The 21,365-nt window shown below is 56.6% G+C and overlaps 1 protein-coding gene across 2 annotated transcripts in view; it reads left to right on the top strand.

The window, feature by feature from the left end:
* ELL (elongation factor for RNA polymerase II) overlaps positions 1–19,751 on the top strand; it is a gene marked incomplete at both ends in the record, with an annotated part of 49,468 nt that extends 29,717 nt beyond the window's left edge. Inside the window, 11 exons of one of the 2 annotated variants that reach the window (XM_080715292.1) lie at positions 241–288; positions 7,703–7,824; positions 7,947–8,110; positions 9,421–9,686; positions 11,584–11,708; positions 15,498–15,594; positions 16,443–16,913; positions 18,339–18,436; positions 18,533–18,704; positions 19,353–19,397; positions 19,635–19,751. In XM_080715292.1, coding sequence (XP_080571418.1) covers positions 241–288; positions 7,703–7,824; positions 7,947–8,110; positions 9,421–9,686; positions 11,584–11,708; positions 15,498–15,594; positions 16,443–16,913; positions 18,339–18,436; positions 18,533–18,704; positions 19,353–19,397; positions 19,635–19,751 — 1,725 coding nt within the window. Of the gene's footprint in view, positions 1–240; positions 289–7,702; positions 7,825–7,946; positions 8,111–9,420; positions 9,687–11,583; positions 11,709–15,497; positions 15,595–16,442; positions 16,930–18,338; positions 18,437–18,532; positions 18,705–19,352; positions 19,398–19,634 lie in introns of both variants that reach the window. The other variant, XM_080715291.1, reaches the window with a different exon arrangement.
* Positions 19,752–21,365: the final 1,614 nt, after the last annotated feature.

Here is a 21,365-nt window from a genome sequence, read left to right as displayed (position 1 = left end):
AGCGAGGCCCTTCGCAACTTAGACCCTGTTTCAGAATGAAACAGGGCTGAGGGTGTGTGTGCCCCTGGGTTCCATCCCCAGTAACACCCCCCTGCAGTGGCCCGTCTTGAAAGTTCTAGACCCGTGCGCGTTTTCTCCCACCTCCCTGGAGGCGCTGTCCTTACCCTGCTCCTTTGGTAACTGAAATGAGTTTGAATTTCTAGCGTGTTTACTGGTGTTTTCCTGTTTTGTGTTTTGTAGGACTCCCTTTCCCTGAGACCGTCCATCCGATTCCAAGGAAGCCAGGGGGTAAGCCTTTGTCATGGCGCAGCTGTGCGTGGCGCGGGGGCCTCTGGGGCTCTGGCCTTGCTCACCCGGGCACAGCGGCCAGATCCCGGCAGTTCCTGGGCCCCGTGCACTTCCGGCAAGGTCGCGGCCCTGCCAGCTCTTGGTGGCCGCTGCCTGCAGTCTGCCCCCTCCCTGCCTAAGGCCAGACCGGAAGCCATTGCCTGGAATTTGGTGGTCGAGGGTCATGGCAACCCAATACCCCCATCTTGTCTGAAACCTGCTTTTGTGTGTGTTACTAGGAATTGAACCCTGGGGTGTCCTGCTTCTGAGATACTTGAAGCCTGCTTCCTTCTTTTCTTTTCTTTCTTTTTTTTTTTTTGTGTGTGTATGTAGTACTAGGGATTGAACCCAGGGCATTCTACCTCTGAGCCACACCCCCAGCTCCATTTTTTATTCTTTTATTTTATTTTATTATTATTATTTTTTGTGGGTATGGGGATAGAACCCAGGGGCATTCAACCCCTGAGTTATACCTCCTGCCCTATTTTTTATTCTTTATTTTGAAATAGGGTCTCACTAAGTTGCGGAGGGCCTCACTATGTAGCTGAGGCTGTCTGTGAATTGTGAGCCTCTGGTCTCACCCTCCCAAATGCTGGGATTACAAGTGTGCGCCACCACACCCAGGTTTTTATTCCTTTATTTTAAACAGTGTCTTACTAAGTTTTAGAGGGCCTCACAAATAACTGAGGCTAGCCGTTAACCTACGATCCTCTTGTTTCAGCTTCCCAAATACTAGATTACAAGTGCTTGTCACCACGCCCAGCTTTTATTTTTATTTTTGAAACAGGGTTCCACTAGGTTGATGAGTGTTACTATATGCTGAGGCTGTCCTTGAACCTGCGATCCTCCTGTCTCAGCCTCCCAAGTGCTGGAATTGCACCCATACACTACCGCGCCCAGCTAAGATGTAATTTATATCATAAAATTCATCCATTTAAATTCCCTGACACAGTGGCTTTTACTATATTCACAGAAATGATCAGCCATTGCCACTGTCTAATCCCAGAACATGTTCATTACCTCCAAGAAGAAGCCCTGTCCCGTGACATTCACGGCCCATCCCTTCCCAGCCCCGGCCCCCAGCATGCTTCCCCCCCCGTGGAGGGCCTGGACGTTTCTCAGCGTCTTCACCAGTGACCTGGGACTGTCCCCATGGTCTCTCCTGCTTTGCTTGGCTGCCATGTCCTGGGGCTCATGCAGCCTCTGCTTAGACACCGTCCTCATCCTCCTGGTGCTCAGGGCCTTTGTAGGAGGGGCCTCTCTCGGGGGCCCAGGACCCACCTGATCCGCACCCTGTAGGCTCAGCACTGCGGCCAGCTCGCCCTCTGTTCCTCCACCTGCCAGCCACTGTCCAGGACCCTGCAGGTTGAACTTGATGTTGGGAAAACCAGAACCAGTTTTGCCCCTCCTGTGCTTCTCCAGGGTGGGTGTCGACACCTTCTAGGGTGGACACCAGCTCTCTGCCCAGCCATCCCCCGTGCGGGCGTGCGCTGCAGGCCACTCGTGCAGATTCGACGGAGCCGCTCTGGTGTTTGCTCGGTGCCTGGAGGCCCCAGAACAAGTGGCCTGCTGGTTCTTTCTTTGCTCCCTTTGGGCTCTGTCCCTCAGCTATCCGGGGCGTCTTTCCAAGTTTTAAGCCCCAGAGGAGCAAAGAACCCCAACCTGGTGGCCCACCCCAAAAAGTTTTCGGCAAAATCCCAGTAGACAGGACAGAAAGAAAAGTACCAGTGGGTGTCCAAGGCGGTCCTGGGTGCTGGGAACACATGTGGCGCAGCCAAGAGGCGGCCCTGGAAGGAAGCCACGGGGCTCGCCATGCCGGGCAAGGTGGAGCCCCAGGCGAGCCTTTAGACAGTTTAGAAACAACCTAACAAGTGTTTCCAGTGAGGGGTCATCAGAATCAGGCATCTGTGTGGGGAGGCCAGCACCTGGGGACGCCGCATGGCTCCCTGCAGTGGAAGTAGGTACGTGGGGTGGGGTGCAGAGGAGGGGCAGCTGCTCCCAGACTAAAGACACACGTGCTTTCTAATGAGTCACTGAGAACCAGAGCTATCAAGGAGAGCAAATGTTACCTGAGACGCCCTTTGGCCAGAGGCCCTGCTCGGTCAGCACTGGGGTTCCCGTGTGTGGGTGGCATCTGCGCACACACAACCACCTGGTTTTATTTATTTTTTTGGTAGTGGGGATTGAACCCAGGGACAGTCTACCTCTGAGCCACACTCTCAGCCTCCCTAAGTAACTGAGGCTGGCCTTGACCCTGTGATCCTCCTGTCTCAGCCTCCCAAGTACTGGATTACAGGTTTATACCTGTAATAAATAAATAAAAGCTGGGTTTTATTTTTATTTATTATGTATTTTTATGGTATTAGGGATCAAACCCAGAGGCATTCTACCTCTGAACTATAGCATCAGTCCTATTTCATTTTTTGTTTTGAAACAGGGTCTCACTAAGTCGCAAGGGACCTCACAAGGTTGCTGAGGCCGGCTGTGAACCTGCGACCCTCCTGTCTCAGCCTCCCAAGTACTGGGATTACAGGTGGGTGCCACCATTCCTGGTTTGTTTTGCTTGCTTGTTTGTTTGTTTGTTTATTTATTTATTTTTGCGGTACTGGGGATGGAATCCAGGGGCATTCTACCTCAAGCTGCACCCTCAGCCCTATATTTTATTCTGCATTTTGGAACAGGGTCTCACTGAGTTGCAAAGGGCCTCACTAAGTAGCTGAGGCTGTCTGCAAACCGCAATCCTCCTGTCTCACCCTCCCAAATGCTGGGATTATAGGCATGCACCATCATGCCCAGCTTTGGTTTTATCTATCTATCTATCTATCTATCTATCTATCTATCTATCTATCATCTATCTATATCCATCCATCCATCCATCCACCCACGTATTGTACTGGGGATGGAACCCAGGGGCATTCTCCCTCCGAGCTATGTGCCCAGCCCTATTTTATTTATTTATTTATTTTTTTGTGGGTCTGGGAATGGAACCCAGGAGTATTCTACCTTGAAGTTACACCTGCAGCCCTATTTTTAATTCTTTATGTTGAAACAGGGTCTCACCGAGTTGCAGAGGCCTCACTAAGTAGCTGAGGCTGGCTGCAAACCACGATCCTCCGGTCTCAGCCTCCCAAATGCTAGGATTAGAAGCCTGCGCCACCACGCCTGGCTTGGTTTTTTTAAATTAAAAACATTTTTTTAAGTCGGGTGTAGCTTGGAGGTAGAATGCCCCTGGGTTCCATCCTGAGTACTGCAAAAAAAAAAGGGGGGGTTTTTTTTTGGAGGGGGAGGGATGGAACCCAGGGATACTCGATCTTTGAGCTACATCCAGCCCTTTTTATTTTTTAATTTTTTGAGACACGGTTTCAGCTAAGTCTCCCAGGATGTTTAAGTGGGATCCTTCTGCCGCATCCTCCTAAGTTGGATGACAGGCATACCCACAGCACCCGGCCCTTTGTCTTGGTTTTAACTGAATAGAACATTGAGGGTTCAACTGTTTCACCGCCCTCCTCCACACTGGAGCCTAGGATTCCGTTCAGAACCCCACTGCAGTGCAGGTCCCCAGATCTCATCTTGGGGCTGTGACTGGGAGGCAGGGCTCTGGTAGGGACCCGCCTGCCCGCAGCGTCCAGCACCCCCTGGTGGCTGGGGATCCTAAATGGCTGGGGACTGTGGCCTCAGACAGGGATGCAGGGCTGACAGAGCGGGAGGCTCTGCCTGGGTGCTGAGGCCACGTGGACCCAGGGCTGCTGCTTTGTGGGCAGAACCAGCAGGACAGCAGCCTGTGCCGGCAGACTGCTGAACCATGTGGGCAGTGAGAAGCCACCGTTCTGGCCCTGAGCAGAGCTGCCCTGCTCCTGCGTCAGCCTCGTGTCCCATGCCACCCACTGCCCTCCCACATTCCCGCGGCCCCTCAGCAGCCTCGGCTGGTTCTTGAGGTGCTGACAGCGCACAGCTGCCCGTTGCCATCCACAAGGCCCCTATCTGGCAGCGAGGGGGTGGGCCTGGAGTGTGGGTGCTCTGCTGGAGCCCAGCTGTCCCTGCCTGGCCTGGTGGTGTCTAGGTTGGCCTTGGTGGGAGTGCACCCGGCGTCCAGTGGTGCTCCCTGGGGGCAAGAGCCACCAGTAGCCTGGTCCGGGCCAGAGCCATCCATGTGTGCTAGCAGGGTCAGGAGCGCACCCAGGGCAGGTGCAGCCCTGCAAGGACTTCCTGCTTCTGCTGCACACTAGTAAACGTACCTCACATGTGCTCAGTCATGGACCTGAGCCCAGCCTCTGGCTGGACATGTCCTGCTACTTTATCATTGGGACAGAAGTGACATCCAGGAGCCAGGCGTGGTGGTGCATGCTTGTAATCCCAGTGCTTAGGAGGCTGAGACAGGAGGATTGCACAGCCTCGAGGCCAGCCTCAGCTACTTAGGCTCTCAGCATCTTTGTGAGAACCTGTTTCCAAATAAAATATAAAATAGTTCTGGGAGGTGGAAAGCCCCTGGGTTCTATCCCCATTACCACGGGCGCGCGCGTACACACACACACACACACACACACACACACACACACACACAGAAGTGACATCCAGGAAGGGCCACTCTGTCCCAGTGGAGGCCATGTAGCATGCATGGTCAGTGTCCTCCCTGGTGACCACTTTCATGGCTCTCATGGGGGGATGCTGACAGCCAAGTTGCCATGGCCACCTGGAGACGAGGTCTGAGGCGGCTCCTCTTTGGCTGCTGTGTCTGCCTAGCTGGGAGGAGCTCAGGTGTTCACCCAGAAGGAGTTAGCACGGTGAGCCCTGCTGCCCCAGCTCCGGGGCCTACCCTTTCACCTCCTCTAACCTGTACTGAGCCCTAGGTCTGGGCCCAGGCCAGTATCTCCAGCTGTCTCTGCACCCTGCCTGTGCCTGGAGGACTGCAGAGACGCTGCCATGGCCAGGTTCATACGCACTGTCACACACCGTCTGTGACCAGGTTGTGGGCCACTGCTGCCGCCCAGCCTGTCTGGCCTGCAGCTTCGTGGCTCTGTGGCTGTGAACTGTGAAGAGTGCTGAGAGGGTCTGCCAGTGTCCCCTGTCTGCCACTGTGTCACCAGCCCCCTAGAGCCATGTCATTGGAGGAAGTCCTGCCTCAGGATGGCAGTGGGACTCTGTCCTCAGGCTGGGAGGCCATCATAGCTAAAAACCCAGACATTTGCTGGACATGGTGCTGTAAACCTCTTATCTCAGTACTTGGGAGGCTGAGACGAGGATCACAGGTTTGCCCCCAGCCTCAGCAACTTAGGCCCTCTGGAATTTAGTGAGGCCCTGTTTCTTTCTTTTTTAATTAATTAATTAATTTTTATTGGTGCATTATATTCATACATCATATTGGGGTAAAAAAAACTTGTGTGTACATACATGTACACATGCTACGGCTTGCTCAGTTCTGGGCACAGTAAATCCAGGCACTGAGTCTGCTCGGGACCGAGATTCTCAGAAAGGTGGGCAAAGGCTTCGGTTGTAGTTCTGCAGAGACTTCTCTACAGCGATTTTTCCCTTTTTATGAAATAAACTTTAAGTTTCTGTTTACGGCGCTAAAAGTGGAGATTCCTCTCCAGGAAAAATCTGAAATGACTGACACGGACAATTGCCTCCTCTCGCATGCAACTAACTGCTTTATTTTAGACACACGATTTTTTTATATTTCCCTATTTTCCAGTGATTCCCTAGCAGAAAAGTGTAAACACCAAAAAACAGTAGTGAAATATACATGTAAATCACCAACCCTGAACAAGACAAAAGTAAGGCCTGTGACATCACAGGTCTTTGTGATTGAAATCAGTCCCATGACCCTGCAGGTGGGTCTTGTGCTTTAAGTCAGCCCCTTTGGCCTTGCCTTGGCCTTGCAGCTGCAGAGGCTTTTAGTGGGCAAATTCCAGAAGAATAAAAGTCACACCCAAAATCACTTGAAGAATTCAGTTTTTAAGGGTTTTCTTTAACCCTTTCGGAACTTTTATTCCTAGGGTTTAGTCCAATGTCCTTCTCTATCTAGCAACCTCCTTTGAGCTAAATGGGGACGAAGTCCGAGATTCCAGCTTTCATACATGTAGTTGGCATAGGGAAATCCGTGTACGTTTATGATGATTTAGAGGAGTTCGATGGATGTCTGCTGGATTTTGTCTGCAATACCATCTGCTGTCTGAACGCTTCACCCTATTAAACACTTAAAATATATTTTAGCAGACAGGGCCCAAAAAACAACATGAAATTTTTTATATCTGTTTTTCGTTCTGTCACAACTATTTTAACCAGGTGGTGTCGCCCTGTCTCCAGGCAGTGCTATCACTAGGTGCAGAGGTCAAGATTCCCCCTAGCCCTCAGCTCTATTGTAATGATTAGAATGAAGGTCAAAGATAGGGAGGAACTTCGCATCCCCTCCCCTACCTAAATTCTTTCACAGCACCTAGATTACAACTTAGAGTAAGGCAGAGGAAGTCTGAGGGCTCAGACATTTTACTAGGAAATTTATCTTTCACGGACTCAACTTCTTCCACAGTCCTAATTCTTGGGATCCCGTTTTACATCATTGGAGCTTATTAGCATAGAAATCTAAGAGCAAGGAGTACTTTTGCCACAGATGACGCTTCCTTTTTGGGGCTTGCCTCCATGAAGCATTTGCCGATCATACGAGCGTTTGTCATGCGTGTATATGCCGGGAAAGGGCCTTGGCACACACATCTCTGATTTAACCCCTACCCAGTTCCCACCCCGTTCCCTCCCCATCCGTCCTTCCCTTGCTTAGCTTAGTGGTTGACTTCGATATGTTTAGGTACATTGTGTGTTTTAGAGAATTTCCTTCTTCCCCCCTCCCATCTCCTCATTTAGCTTGTGGCCCTGTTTCACAATATAAAATAAGGCTGGCCAGGCATGGTGGCACATGCTTGTAATCCCAGCATTTGGGAGGCTGAGACAGGAGGATCGTGGTTCGCGGACAGTCTCAGCTACACAGTGAGGCCCTTGCAACTTAGTGAGACCCTGTTTCAAAATAAAGAATACAAAATAGGGCTGGGAGTATAGTTTGCAGGTCACATGCCCTGGTTCCATCCCTAGACCCACCAAAAAATATATATAAGGCTGGAGTATAGCTTAGAGACAGAATGCCCCTGTGTTCAATCCTCAGTACCGCAGATGTATAAAAGCCCCCAGACCATGTCCCTTTGTCCCTTTGCCTGGGAAGCTCAGGCCCCTCTCTCAGTGCTGCCAGGACAGGAGGTGGGGGCAGCGGTCACCTGCCAGCGCCAGCAGAGTGCTGCCTGTTCTGGAAGAGTGTGGTGGCTGCAGGTCGCGTGGCCCTGGTGGAGCGAGGCTGCCTCGGGTCGTCAGTGCCCGCTGTGTTTCCCCACAGCACATCTCCATCCCCCAGCCTGACTGCCCCGGGGAGGTGCGGACCTTCTCCTTCTACCTCTCCAACATCGGCCGCGACAGCCCCCAGGGCAGTTTCGACTGTGTCCAACAGTACTTCTCCAGGTGAGGAGCCAGCGCACGCGCTCGCACCCAGCCCTGCCCAGTGTGCCTGTCCCGAGAGCCTTATCTGCTGGGTGTAGGCCCGGCCTTGGACCCTGACCACGTCTGCTCCTTGTGTCTCACAGCCATGGGGATGTCCACTTGGACTGCCTGGGCAGCATCCAAGACAAGGTCACCGTGTGTGCCACTGACGACTCCTACCAGAAGGCGCGGGAGAGCATGGCCCAGGCAGAGGAGGAGACACGCAGCCGTGGCGCCATCGTCATCAAAGCCGGAGGCCGCTACCTTGGTGAGCAGCGGGCCCGGCAGGCTGGTGGACGCGCTGGGCCAGCTCCTGAAAGGGGCCTGCCACCCTTGTTCACTCGCTTTTTAAACACAGTCAAGCTAGTGTCGGGCGTGGTGGCGCACGCTTGTAATCCCCGCGCTTGGGAGGCTGAGACAGGAGGATCGCACAGGTTCGAAGCCTGCCTCAGCTACTCAGTGACATTTTCAGCAACTTAGACCCTGTTTCCAAATAAAGTATAAAATAGGTTTGGGAATATAGCCCGGATGTAGAAAGCCCCTGGGTTCCACCCCCAGTGCCACCAAAAATAATAAATAAAATCAAGCTAAGCTGGGCATGGTGGCACACGCTTGTAATCACAGCATTTGGGAAGCTGAGACAGGAGGATCTGGGTCCCTATTTAGCCTCAACTACTTAATGAGGCCCTCTGCAACTTAGTGAGACCCTCTTTCAAAATAAAAAGAATAAAAATAGGGCTGGGGATGTAGCTTGGAAGTAGAATGCTCCCGGGTTTAATTCTCAGTACTGCCAAAATAAAGAAAGAAAGAAATAATTTTATTATTATTTTTGGGTCTGGGGATGTAACCCAGGGGCATTCAACCTCCAAGCTATACCCCCTGCCCTATTTTTTCTTCTTTATTTTGAAAGAGTTTCACTAAGTTGTGGAGGACCTCACTTAGTAGCTGAGGCTGTCTGTGAATTGCTATTCTCCAGTCTCAGCCTCCCAAATGCTGGGATTACCAGCGTGCGCCACCATGCCCAGCTTAATTAATTAATTAAATAAAATAAAAACCATCAAGCTAGGTGTTGGTGGCCCACATTGGTAATCCCAGTACTTGGGAGGCTGAGACAGGAGGATCGCAGGTTTCTGGCCATCCTTAGAAACTTAGTGAGACCCACAAGGGAAAAAAAAATAGGCCCAGGTGTAGCTCAAAGGTAGAATGCCCCTGAGTTCAGTCCCTAGTACCACAAAAACAAATATCACCCTGTGGGGGTGCACCGTAGGGTGCAGGCTCCCTCCCATGCGGTTAGGGCCCCCATTTGAACATACAGGGATTCTAGGTCCCCACCACGTGATGGCCGGTGGGCTCTAGCGTTTAGGCCATCCATATGAAGGCAGTGAGGTAGGTTCCTAGGTATGCTCTGCCTCCTCCACTTGGGCGTCCGAGGCCAGGGCCCTGCAGGTGCCCCGCGAGCCAGTGTGGGCAGCAGGTGGCGCTCTCGGTCACCAGAACTCTGCTTTGCCTTGGTTTTTCTCTGAGCTGGCAGTGTCCTGTGCCCTGTCCCTTTTCCCTAACACCCAGGCCCTCTCGCAGGCAAGAAGGTTCACTTTCGGAAGCCAGCCCCTGGGGCCACAGATGCTGTACCCTCTCGGAAGCGGGCCACCCCCATCAACCTGGCCAGTGCCATCAGGAAGAGCGGCATGAGCGGGGCGGGTGGAGTGTCCCAGAGACCCTTCCGGGACCGGGTTGTGCACCTGCTGGCCCTGAGGCCCTACCGGAAAGCTGAGCTGCTGCTGAGGCTGCAGAAGGATGGGTTGGCTCAGGCCGACAAGGATTCACTGGACGGGCTGCTGCAGCAGGTGGGTGCCTTGTGGGCTGGCACCAAGGCTGGGAGGTGGGGTTGTCTGGGAGAGCCTTCCCGGACCTCCTGGGCGCGGACACGCTGGGGGCATGGACACGTCCTCCTGTGCACCTTCCCACAGGCCTGACAGGCCCAGGTTCCTGTTGCAGGGTGCAGAGCTGAGGCTGAGAATGCTGCGGGGATGTGAAGCGAAGCTCCCTGCCCTCCCTGCTCAGAGTGCAAGGGGCCTTACCCAGGATCCTCAGACTTCCTTAGTGGCAATGAGAGGGCTTTCTGATCAGAGGACTTTTCCGGTACTGTGAAGGCTGAGACAGGAAGGCTGCAGCTGGGAGGACAGTGAGCAGTTACGTAGACCCTGCTTCAGAGTAGAAAGGGCTGGGGTATAGCTTGAAGGTAGCCCACACCTAGGTTCATTTCCCAGTACCACAGAAAAAGGAAGACAAGTGCATCAGGGCATTCCCTTGGTACCCACACCAGTGCGGTTCCCCAGGCCTTGGGAAGCTGTGAGGGGCTCCCCTGGATGCCCAGACCTGGCACTATACCAGCCTGGCCAGCACGTGCCTGAGCCTGGCTCTCCACCCAGGTCAGAAGCCGGTGGTGCCGGGTCCTGTCTTCCTGGGGCCTTTGGCTTGGCCTCCTGACTGCAGCCAGCCAGTGTGGGTAGAGAGAGTCCCTGGCTGAACCCACCTGTGGCGTCCAGCGGGCCCCTTTTGCTCTCCTCTCATCTCAGTGTTTACTATGGGCTTGTTCTTCCTGGTGACCATGGGGACCACAAGACCCCACTAGCTTTCAGAAGCAAGGGTCTCAGGAAGCGCCTCCTCGGTCTGGGCAGTTCAGCCTTCGCAGGTCACAGGATCCCCAGGACCACCAGTGGCCACCTGCGTTCTCCCAAGGCACCCTCCTCTGTAAGAATTTTGGGAACAAAGACAGAAAGCATGCCTGTTGGGACCCACTGGGCCCTGGAGAACCTAGAGGCTTATCCTGGGGTAGAATTGGGGATGTTCAGGCCGACTTAAGTCATGAAAATGTTTAGAGCCACAGGGCGTGGTGCGCACGCTTGTGAACCCTGCGCTTGGGAGGCCTCTGAGTAATACTTGTAATCCCAATACAGGAGGATCGCAGGTTCGAAGCCAGCCTCAGCTACTGAGTGAGGCTCTCAGCAACTTAGTGAGACCCTGTTTCCAAACAAAATATAACCTAGGTCTGGGAGTGTAGCCTGGAGGTAGAAGGCCCCTGGGTTCCACCCCAGTGACACACACACACATAAAAGTTTAGAGCCTTTGCCCCACTGATCCTGCTTTGGGAAGCCAGCTGAAGAAACTGATGCCAGCATGGGAAATCTTGCACATGGCAGCAGCTGTTTGTGCTGCAGACAAACTGAAAGGCTTCAGTATCTGCAGAGAAGTGCTTGGGTTAGTACCCATGCCGTTGCTGAGCGGAACATTACTCAGTTCATAAAAATGCTCCCTCTGGGAAGCAGTGGACCTCAGACCCCTGGCAGCACGAGCCACTGTGCAGAGCAGCGGCTGCCACGCTCTGCGCTGGGGCCTGGGGGCCTGCCGGGCAGAAGGGCACGGTGCTCCAGCTCCTTCAACCCCCAGAAACACCCTCTGAATCCACATTGGCCACAAGTCTGGAAAACTCGGCTCTGAGAGCCAGCAGGAGCTGGCTGGTGGGAGGCATAGGCTGGTCCTGCCCCAGTATGCCCATATGGCTCTCCAGCCCGCAACGGCTAGAATGGGGGCTACGGACTGGCCGGGGTCCTGGAGGAGCAGAGCGGCCCTCTGCTCTGAGGAGCGCCTGAGCCCAGCCTCTGAGACAGGACCCCAGCGAGCCCCCCCACCCCCACCCCGGCAGCGCCTCCCGTCTTCATGCGGTGCCTGCCTGTCTTGCAGGTGGCCAACGTGAGTGCCAAGGACGGCACCTGCACGCTGCAGGACTGCATGTACAAGGACGTGCAGAAGGACTGGCCCGGCTACTCCGAGGGCGACCAGCAGCTGCTGAGGCGGATGCTTGTCCGGTAATGCCCCCGTCTCCTCCACAGCCTGGCGGCCCTCGGTGCCCACAGAGGGCCTCTGTGCTGGGGCGGCGCCAACCAAGTGTACGCCCCTGCCCGCTAATTGGGCAGCCCGGCTCGGTGGCTGGGGAAGGCAGCGCAGAGGCTGCTCCGGCAGTGGCTGTGTTGACATTCTCAGTGACTCCCCGGCCCCGGCACGTCCCGGGTTCGTTGCTGTTCTCTTTAAGTTGGGCGGTTTAAAGCATCAGTGTATCTAGCAAGCAGCGAGATTGCGGCTGCTCCAGAGAGCCCAGAGCGTGGTGTCGGTGCTTCTGCCTGGCCTGGCCCAAGGAGTCACCGCCCTGGCTGGAGCCCAGACCTGCAGCCCACTGGGCGAGCGGATGCAGTGTTGGTAGGAGCCTGGTGACCATTCCCAGGCCTGTTACTGCAGCTCCAGGAGCTTCCAGCCGAAGTACGAGCATGAGTCCAGGACACACGTCCCCGCCCAGGAGGGAGGGGCGGGCCATGCCCACCTGCCCTTCCTTCCCTCGGCCGTGCCCTCAGCACTGACCCCCGGGGCACTGGGCTTGCTGGCTGGGCCCAGAGCCAGCGAGCCCACACGCGTGGGTGGGCAGGGGCGGAACTCCCCCCTGCAAAGCTCTGTCCAGAGAAAGCCCATCAGCAGAGGTCCTTGAGGCTCCCGGGAGTCATCTGTCCCCGCACACACTCCTGCCGCCCAGGGCTTCTCCATGCCCTTCCCTCCTTCACACTTTCTGTTTCCCTTTCTCTCTGGGAGATTACTTCAACCCTCTCATCCTGTCTGTGTTTTGCCATCACTTTATTTCTCAAAGTCTTTTCCTATTGCCTTGGTGTGTGGGGGGGGGGGAGGGAGGAGGAGAGAGAGACAGACAGACCAGGGGCATTCTACCTTTGAGCTACACTCCCAGCCCTATTTTTTATTTTTTTATTTTATTGGTGGTACTGGGGTTCCTGGAAGCCCTTTGACCTCTGAGCTACACCCTCTGCCCTATTTTTTATTCTTTATTTTCAAACAAGGTCTCGCTGAGTTGCGGAGGGCCTCACTAAGTAGCTGAGACTGTCTGTGAACCGCGATCCTCCTGTCTCAGCCTCCTGAATGCTGGGGTTACAAGCGTGCGCCACCACGCCCGGCTTTCTTGTTGCATTCTTGTAGTGTCATGTTCTTTCTTGTTTCACGGAAGTCATGTCATTTCTAATGTACTCTTTGGACATTTAAAAAGTACCAGCTTTGCCGGGCGTGGTGGCGCACCCTTACAATCCCCGTGCTTGGGAGGCGGAGACAGGAGGATCGCGCTGGTTCGGAGCCAGCCTCGCTGGCTTAAGAGACCCTGTTTCCAAATAAAAAATATAAAAAAATAGGTCTGGGAGTGTAGCCCAGAGGTAGAAGGGCTTCCAAGAACCCCAGTACCACCAAAAAAAAAAAAAAAGAATACCAGCTTTACGGCAGGCGTGGTGGTTGATGCACACCTGTAATCCCAGTGCTTGGGAGGCTGAGACAGGAGGATCGCAGATTCAAGGGCAGCCTCACAACCCAGGAAGACCCTGTTTCCAAATGAGAAATAAAATTTTGCTGGCGGTGTAGCTAGAAGGTAGACTGCCTCTGGGTTCCATCCCCAGCACTACACGCACACAAAAAAGAATACCAGCTTTGTGGGCAGGCAGTTCACATAACACAAATCACCTCTTTAAAGTGAACAGTCTAGCCGGGGGTGGCGTGGTGGCGCGCGCTTGTAATCCCAGCATTCGGGAGGCCGAGACCAGATGATCGCAGTTCCCGGACAGCCTCAGCTACTTAGTGGGGCCCTCTGGAGCTTAGTGAGACCCTGTTTCAAAATAAAGAATCAAAAATAGGGCAGGGGGTGTAGTTCGGAGGTTGAATGCCCCTCGGTCCATCCCCAGACCCGCACACACAAAAGTGAACAATCCATGCAGCCCGACTCAGCAACTTAGCCCCCTCCCACAACTTAGGTCCTGTTTCAAAGTAAAATAATAAGTGGGGTGCGGTGGCGCACACCTGTAATCCCAGTAGTTGGGAGGTTGGGACAGGAGGATTGTAGGTTCAAGGACAGCCTCATCTGTGAGAGTGTCATCGACCTAATGAAACCCTGTTTCAAAGGATAAAAATAAAATAGGACTCGGGGTATAGCTCAGAGATAGAACTCCCCTAGGTCCAGTCTCCAGTACCCCACACAAATGTAAAAAGGAAAGTAGGGCTGGGGATGTCGCTCAGAGGCAGGATCCCCGAACTCAGCCCAGTGACACGCGGCACCTTCACCGTGTGCGCAGCCGTGTGGCTGCATCTTTTTTTTTTTTTTTTTTTTTTTTGGTGGTACTGGGGCTCCTGGAAGCCCTTCTACCTCCGGGCTACACTCCCAGACCTATTTTTTAACTTTATGTGGAAACAGGGTCTCTTAAGCCAGCGAGGCTGGCTCCGAACCAGCGCGATCCTCCTGTCTCAGCCTCCCAAGCGCGGGGATTACAAGCGTGCGCCACCACGCCCGGCTTGGCTGCATCTTCTCAGAAGGTGACTCTCCATCAGCAGCTGCTCCCCCTTCCCGCCCCCGAGCCCCGCAGTCCCTGGTCTGCTTCCTGGCCCCGGGTGCTCCTGTTCTGGGCGGTGTCCCTTGATGGGATCATGTGCCCTGTGGCCTTTTGCATTGGCTTTGATGTTTCCAAGGTTCCTTTTTAGCCAGGTGTGCTGGTGCGTGCTTGTAATCCCATATGTGGGAGGGAGGCTGAGACAGGAGGATCGCAGGTTTTCGGGTAGTCTCAGCAAGAGTAGTGAGACTCTCATCAACCTAGTAAGACCATTTCAAAACTACCAGCCGGGCGTGGCGGCTCACTCTTGAAATCCCAGCATTTGGGAGGCTGAGACAAGAGGATTGCAGTTGGCAGACAGCCTCAGCTACTTAGGCCCTTTGCAACTCAGTGAGGCCCCCTTTCACAATAAAGAATAAAAATAGGGCTGGGGATGTAGCTCGGAGGTAGAATGCCCCTGGGTTCCATCCCCAGTACCACAATAAATAAATAGAATAGTATAGCTGAACCCAGGGAATGCCCCAGGGTTCAACCGCCGTGAGAGAGAGCGAGAGTGACACACACACAGTTCCTTTTCATGTGTTCTGTCTGGATGGACCATGTTTGTTCATCTCTCCCCCACTGGCGGGCCTCTGAGGTCTGTCTTTTGGTGATGGTGAATCACGCTGCGGGTAATACAAGAGTCCTCTGCAGGGTCTCAGTGTGCACCTGAGTGTCGTGTCTGTTTCCTGTGACCGTGGTCTCCATGGCAATGAGCAGGCAGCCCTCCTCAGGTGGAAGGACACGTGGGGCTGGTTGGCATCCCATGGCAAGATGCCTGTGTCTGGGCTATGGCGATAGCAGGCCGGCGCCGGCCTCTGCAGCACAAGGTCAAGGGCTGGACAGGAATGGCCTTCTCGCCGACTGGTCCCTGCACTCAGGGCGCGTATCCTCGTGTGTTCCTCTCCCCTCCTGTCAGGCCCCAGCACTCCATTGTGGGGCTTGCTTCGCCATCCAGGGGCCGCTCCACACAGGCAGGGCTTAGGTTTCCTTTCACCGCTCTCTGGAGACTGAATCCCAGCCGGGGGGAGGCTCTGCTCTGGACGAACCAGGCCCAGTGCTCAAGCTCAGGCTTTTCCTGCCCGCATGGCCCCCTTTCTGCACTCAGCAGCTGTGGTTTCAGGGTGGCCCCTGGGCGGGCTGGGGCACTGCTGGCACTGCATGGAGTCTCCTCACCCACCTGCTTCTCCCTCACAGGAAGCTGTGCCAGCCACAGGGTGCGGGCAGCCTCCCCGGAGACCCTGCTGCCGCCAGCCCTCCAGGGGAGCATGGGCGCCCAGCTTCACCGCCTCAGGTAGCGGGCTGTGTGGGGGTGAGCGCCTGCAGGGCCCCACGTGCCAGGCCCCTGCCCAGCTCCCTGTAGGTCCCCTGCTCTGTCCCCATACCTGCCCCATATAGTCCTTCTGCAGGCCCGCTGCTCAGACAGGTGAGCAGGGCTGCCCCTCCTGTGCCAGTGGCCACCAGGCTGCTGCAGGGCTGGGCACCACCAGCAGGGGATGCACTGGTGGCCAAAGCTGGCTGCATGTCCGCCGCTCCTATTTGGCTAGAGTGGGCCTTGCAGGCGGGCTGGGCTTCCCTAGGACCTGAGGGACTGGCTGTTCTTGGTTACCTCTAAAACCCTCTGTTCACCAGGCATGGTGGTACATGCTTATAATCCCAGTAGTTGGGAGGCTGAGGCTGAGACTGAAGGATCGTGCAGGTTCAGACCAGCCTCAGATACTTAGTGAGGTTCTCAGCAGCTTAGGAGACCCTGTTTCCAAGTAAAATATAAAAGAGATCTGGGAGTGTAACAAAACTCCCAGGGGGAAAAAAAAATAGGTCAGGGAGGTAGAAAGCCCCAGGGTTGCTGGGGGCGGTGGCACACACTTGTAATCCCAGTGCTTGGGAGGCTGAGACAGGAGGATCACACAGGTTCAAAGCCAGCCTCAGCTACTTAGTGAGGCTCTCAGCAACTTAGTGAGCCCCTATTTTTTTCCAAATAAAATAGAAAATAGGTTTGGGAGTATAGCCCAGAGGTAGAAAAGCCCCTAGTACCACACACAAAAAAGAAAGCCCCAGGGTTCCATCCCCAGAACCACAATAAATGAATAAATAAATAAATAAATAAATAAATAAATAATAAATGCCCTCTGTTTCCTGCAGAAACGGCCGCAGCCACCTGACTTCATTGACCCCCTGGCCAACAAGAAGCCCAGGGTGTCACACTTCACCCACAGAGCCCAGCCCTCCCTGAACGGGAGGTCCAGTGCACCTGACGTTCCAGAGGCCCTGTTGCCCACCCCTGGGGCCCCCAGCGCTGACACCCGCAGTTCCAGTGCCCTTCTGCCTCCGCGGCTGCAGCCCCCTCGGGCCCACGACCCCCTGGCAGATGTCAGCAATGACCTGGGCCATGGCAGCCAGGACTGCAGGCGAAGGGAGCTGGCCGCCCCTGGCCCCGCCGAGCGCCTCGGCCTCCCCCTGCTGACAGACTGCACCCACCCTGACCGGCCGAGTGATGGCCCTGCGCACAGCAAGCCCAAGAAGAAGTCCAAGAAGCACAGAGACAAGGGGCGGGCCACGGAGGAGCGGCCCCAGGCCCCGCAGTCAGACCCCACCCCCGCCCCCCACAGCGCTGTGCTTGAAGCAGCGGGTAGGTGCCAAGAGGCAGTTGCAGAAGGGGTGCCAGGACCCAGACGGCAGAAGAGCAAGCCCCAGGCTGCAGCTCTGCTCTGGAGCCCCTGGATGCTGAGGAGGGGACACGGGCAGCCACGCAGCTGGGCCCCTAGGGGTGGTGTGGACCGGTGCTGTGCACCAGGGAGCCAGGGCTGGCTCTGGGTCTTCATCAGGCCTGAGCCCACAGCCCAGGCACCAGAACCCACAGGCCCAGGCCCGTCCGGCTCCGTGGCCACCACCGCTCCATGTTCCACTGTGCCGGCTGATGGTCATTCCCCGGGTGGAGCGCACCAGGCTAGACCGAGTGCCAGTTGGGTAGCATACCACAGCCGCTGTCCCCAGCGCAGGTCGCCTGACTCACATGGCCACTGCACTCTCGGGGCACTGGCCACACCCTTTGACCCTAGCTAGAGCCACCAGGCCTGTGCCCTAGGAGTCCCTGAGCCTCGGCTGGAGGTCGCGTCTCCTAGTGACCACACGTGTGCATGGCTGATGGGCATCTTGAGGGCTGTCCTGCTTCAGGGACCTGGGCTATGGGCAGCTGCAGCCAGGAAAGCACACCCTTCCAGAGGCTGCTGCAGGCCCACTGGCCGCCTCCTTCTCCAGGAGGGAGATTCCATCTTGAGAGCCTCTGCTGAGGTTCTGGTACCAGAACTGCGAGCTGCCCTGTGCTGTTGCGAACCTGGGAGCCCAGGGGTGCTGCACCCCATAGGTGCCTCTGGCAGGCGGCTCTGACCACAAGACCCCAGGAAAAGCTAGTTTACTCCTCTTGCCCTGCTTCCCAGGAGCCAGCCTAGAGTCCTCTAGGGCCATGAGCCTCAGGCGGAAGGCTCTGCTGGAGTGGGAAAGGAGTATACAGACTGACCGGCAAGTAGAGGCAGGGAGCCTGGGCGCCTCCCCGTGCTGCTAGCAGGCGGAGGGCCTGAGAACACAGGCGTGATCGCACATCGAGGGGCTGAGCAGGCCGCAGCCTGGGGCAGCTGGCCGACCCTGGTTTGCAGACTGGCTTCTTCAGGAGGAAGCCTTCTGGAAACAAGCCAAGTTCTTGGTGCCGTTCCCTGGGAGGGATCAGTGCCTGAAGCTAGTGGGTGTATTGGGGCGCCCGGGCGCCCAGGTCTTCCCGCCCTGACAGCCCGCACCCTCACTCCCCGTGGCCCACCATGCGGTGCGCTGGCCAGGGTGTCACTGGGGTGGCCGGGCTGCCCGCCCTTTGGCAGCAGGGGCTGTGGGCTCTGGTGGCTGTTCTGGCCTTGGCCAGGTGCAGGTGACATGGCCGCACAGGCATTTCCCTGCTCTGCCGACCAGCCTGACACCTGGCCCCACGTAGCCGGACAGCTCCTGCCAGACTCTTGCCTGCCCGCCCGCAGCACATCTGACATCCCGCAGCGAGCACTCAAGGCGAGCCTCTGTCTCCTAGGCCTGAACGGGACCTGCAGCAGCGCCGGCGCGCCCACGTCCACCTCAGAGACCCCTGACTACCTGCTGTGAGTACCTGCGCCCTTGGCCTCTCAGCCCCAGGAAAGCACTGGAGGCCCTGCTTAGAAGCCCTCGAGCCATGACGGCCTCTCCTGTCTCCTCAGGAAGTACGCAGCCATCTCCTCCTCCGAGCAGCGCCAGAGCTACAAGAACGACTTCAACGCGGAATACAGCGAGTACCGGGGCCTGCACGCCCGCATAGAGCAGGTCACACGGCGCTTCACGCAGCTGGACGCCCAGCTCAGGCAGCTGTCGCAGGGCTCCGAGGAGTACGAGGTGGGCCGGCCCCCTCTCAGCCCGGGACACTCCTGGCCGCTCTGCTGTGGGGTGGCCGTGAGCCGGCTCCCCTGGGGAGAGCATCCACACCCATGGAGGGACAGGCCTGCCCCAGTCGCAGGCCTAGTGGTGCTGAGGGGCAGCAGGGTACAATTGAGACCTGGGTCCCACTCAGCACCACAGCATGCAAAGGAGACCGCCATTGAGGGCCGCTCGTTAGGCAGGATCGGGGAGGCCTCGGGCTGTGGGCTCGGGCATGTGGGGTGGGGGTGGGGGGTCTGGCCAACCCCGCCCCACAGGGTTCTTGGTGCAGACGGCCTGGGGTGGAGGAAGCCATCAGGGTCCTGTAGGCTCTTTGCTGAGACCTATTTCCTGAGGAAGCAGAGGCCTGGAGCCGGCTGGAGCTTGGCCGCTCCGCCCCTTGCAGAGTCCTGGAGCCGCGGGGCCTCTGATCTGGGACCCTCCCGCAGCCTCACATGACCTTGGGGCAGCATCCTCGTCCCACAGCCTCCTGAGGCTGCCCCTCAACACTGCCGCCTCTGGCCGGCCCTGCTCCCACACAGGCCCCTGGGGGTCACCAGGGCCCCTGGTCAGCTGTCCTGCAGAGGGAGACGCTGTGGTTGGTCTTCTCTCTTGTGTTCCTTCTAGACCACCCGTGGACAGATTCTGCAGGAATATCGAAAAATCAAAAAGGTGGGTCCTGGTGTGGCAGTGGGTCAGCACAGCTCCACTGAGCCTGGGCACTGGCCTCTGCCCAGCTGGGCCCAGCAGATAGCCGGCCGCCTTGCAAGCGGGCTCGGCACTGCAGCCTCCAGCCCCGGTGCCACAGCGCGGTCCTTGTGCCCTGCTTCCCGGCCACCGGGCGGGTGTAGGCGGGGACCCTGCTCGTTGGTGAACGGGGCCCAGGCCTGAGCACGTGGTTTCCCACAGACCAACACCAACTACGGCCAGGAGAAGCAGCGCTGCGAATACCTGCACAGCAAGCTGGCGCACATCAAGAGACGCATCGCCGAGTACGACCAGCGGCAGCTGCAGGCCTGGCCCTAGCCCGCGGGCGCCGAGGAGACGGCTCTGCAGCTGCGCTGGCCCGCTCCTCCCCACTGCCCGAGACTCCGCGGCCAGCTGCCCGCCTTTTCTAGTTTTATACAGTCAGCCACTTTTAGCTATTGCTAAAGAGACTCCAGTCTATTTTTGTACAAAAGAGCGAATCTTTTTCTAAACCTGTGCCTCTCCTTGGATGCCCGGGGTCTGGATGCAGCCCTGTGTCTCCTGCAGTATTACAGATGCCCCCAAAGGCGTGGAGAGGTGGGCACAGGCCCCGACAGCCGAGGCCCACGCCTTGCCCTGGCCTGGCCGTCCCTGCTGTGCTCCGCGCGGGCCGAGGCGCATCAGGTGGACGTCAGGAGACTCCGTCCCCACCGCTGCTCTTCACTGCGCACTGTCGAGGCCGCGGCCTCGTGCCCACGACCTCGCTCCGCCCTCCGTCCTGTGGGTCCTGGGTCGTCTCAGGCCACTGCTGGGGTTTGCACTCAGGGAGGCCCCAGCCCGGGGCAGAGCCACTGGACCCCAAGGATGGCGCCCGCCTGCCCTGTGGGCACAGGCTCCGTGGACACCGTTGCTGCTTTGTTGCTGTGCCTAGCTTCCCCGTGTCCCCACGCACGGGGAGGGGTGTGTGTGTGTGCGTGTGTGTGCGTGCGCGTGTGTGTGTGGACACTTGGGGCCAAGCCACGTGCCCGGGAATGCCGGGTCAGCCGCAGGGGCCGCGGCGCCCACAGCAGTTTGGTGGGAGGGTGGAGCCGGGAACACAGAGGCTTATTTTTCTAAACTGCAGGCGGCTTCCAAAGTGTGACCCTGGAGGCGCCAGCCTGCCCCACCGGCTCTCCTTCCTCCGGCCTCCTGGGGTCCCCGGCTTGGAGCTGTGTTCTGGCCTGTCGTGTTCGGGGCCCCGCGGACCCCTCCCCACCTCTGTTGACTGGTGTCATTGTGTCCGTCTGCTTCTCTCCATAGTGAAGCCAAGGAGGGTCGGTGGATGAAAGTTCTAGCTGATTAAATATGATCTAACTTATTGATACTGTTTATTTTTTCCCCTTCAATGTTGTACTGTGGAGAAAAACTATTTTGAGCCATGAAGTTGGTGTTTACAAGAATTTTTCACTTTTGCCAAAATGTTACAATTGAAAGGCATCCGCATCTTCAGTTTCCTGATATTTTCTTAAAACATCTAGTGTCCTTTTTGTACACTAAACACGTGAATGCTGAATTTTTTCAACCTACAATAAATTTCACTGAACTGAACCCGGCTGCCCTGCACCTGGCTAGCTTAGTTCCCGGGTGGGCTGGGCGGGGCCAGGAGGCACAGAGGCCTGGGGGTGCCGGGGAGCTGTGCTGGGGTTCCCACCCCACAAAGGTGATTTGCGGGCCCCTGCCATTCAGCTGGCCTCCCTGGCTCCCCCACTTGAGGGCCTCCTGAAGGTCCCTGTAATCCCTTCTCTCACCCAAGACATGACCACCAGGGGCTGGTGTGGGGCGCTTCCCTGGGGCCTGGGTTCCTTCCCCAACAGTGACAGAAAAGCACAGAATCGTCATCAGCGTCATGTGACCAGGGCCCTTTGGGGTAGAGATCCAGGGACAAACCTTCCTTCTTAGGCTCCATGACCTGCT

Source organism: Muscardinus avellanarius, assembly GCF_963383645.1.
Source record: "Muscardinus avellanarius genome assembly, chromosome: 18".
Lineage (NCBI taxonomy): Eukaryota > Metazoa > Chordata > Mammalia > Rodentia > Gliridae > Muscardinus > Muscardinus avellanarius.
The sequence above is the reverse complement of the archived record's forward strand: the minus strand, read 5'-3'. Positions and strand labels throughout refer to the sequence as shown.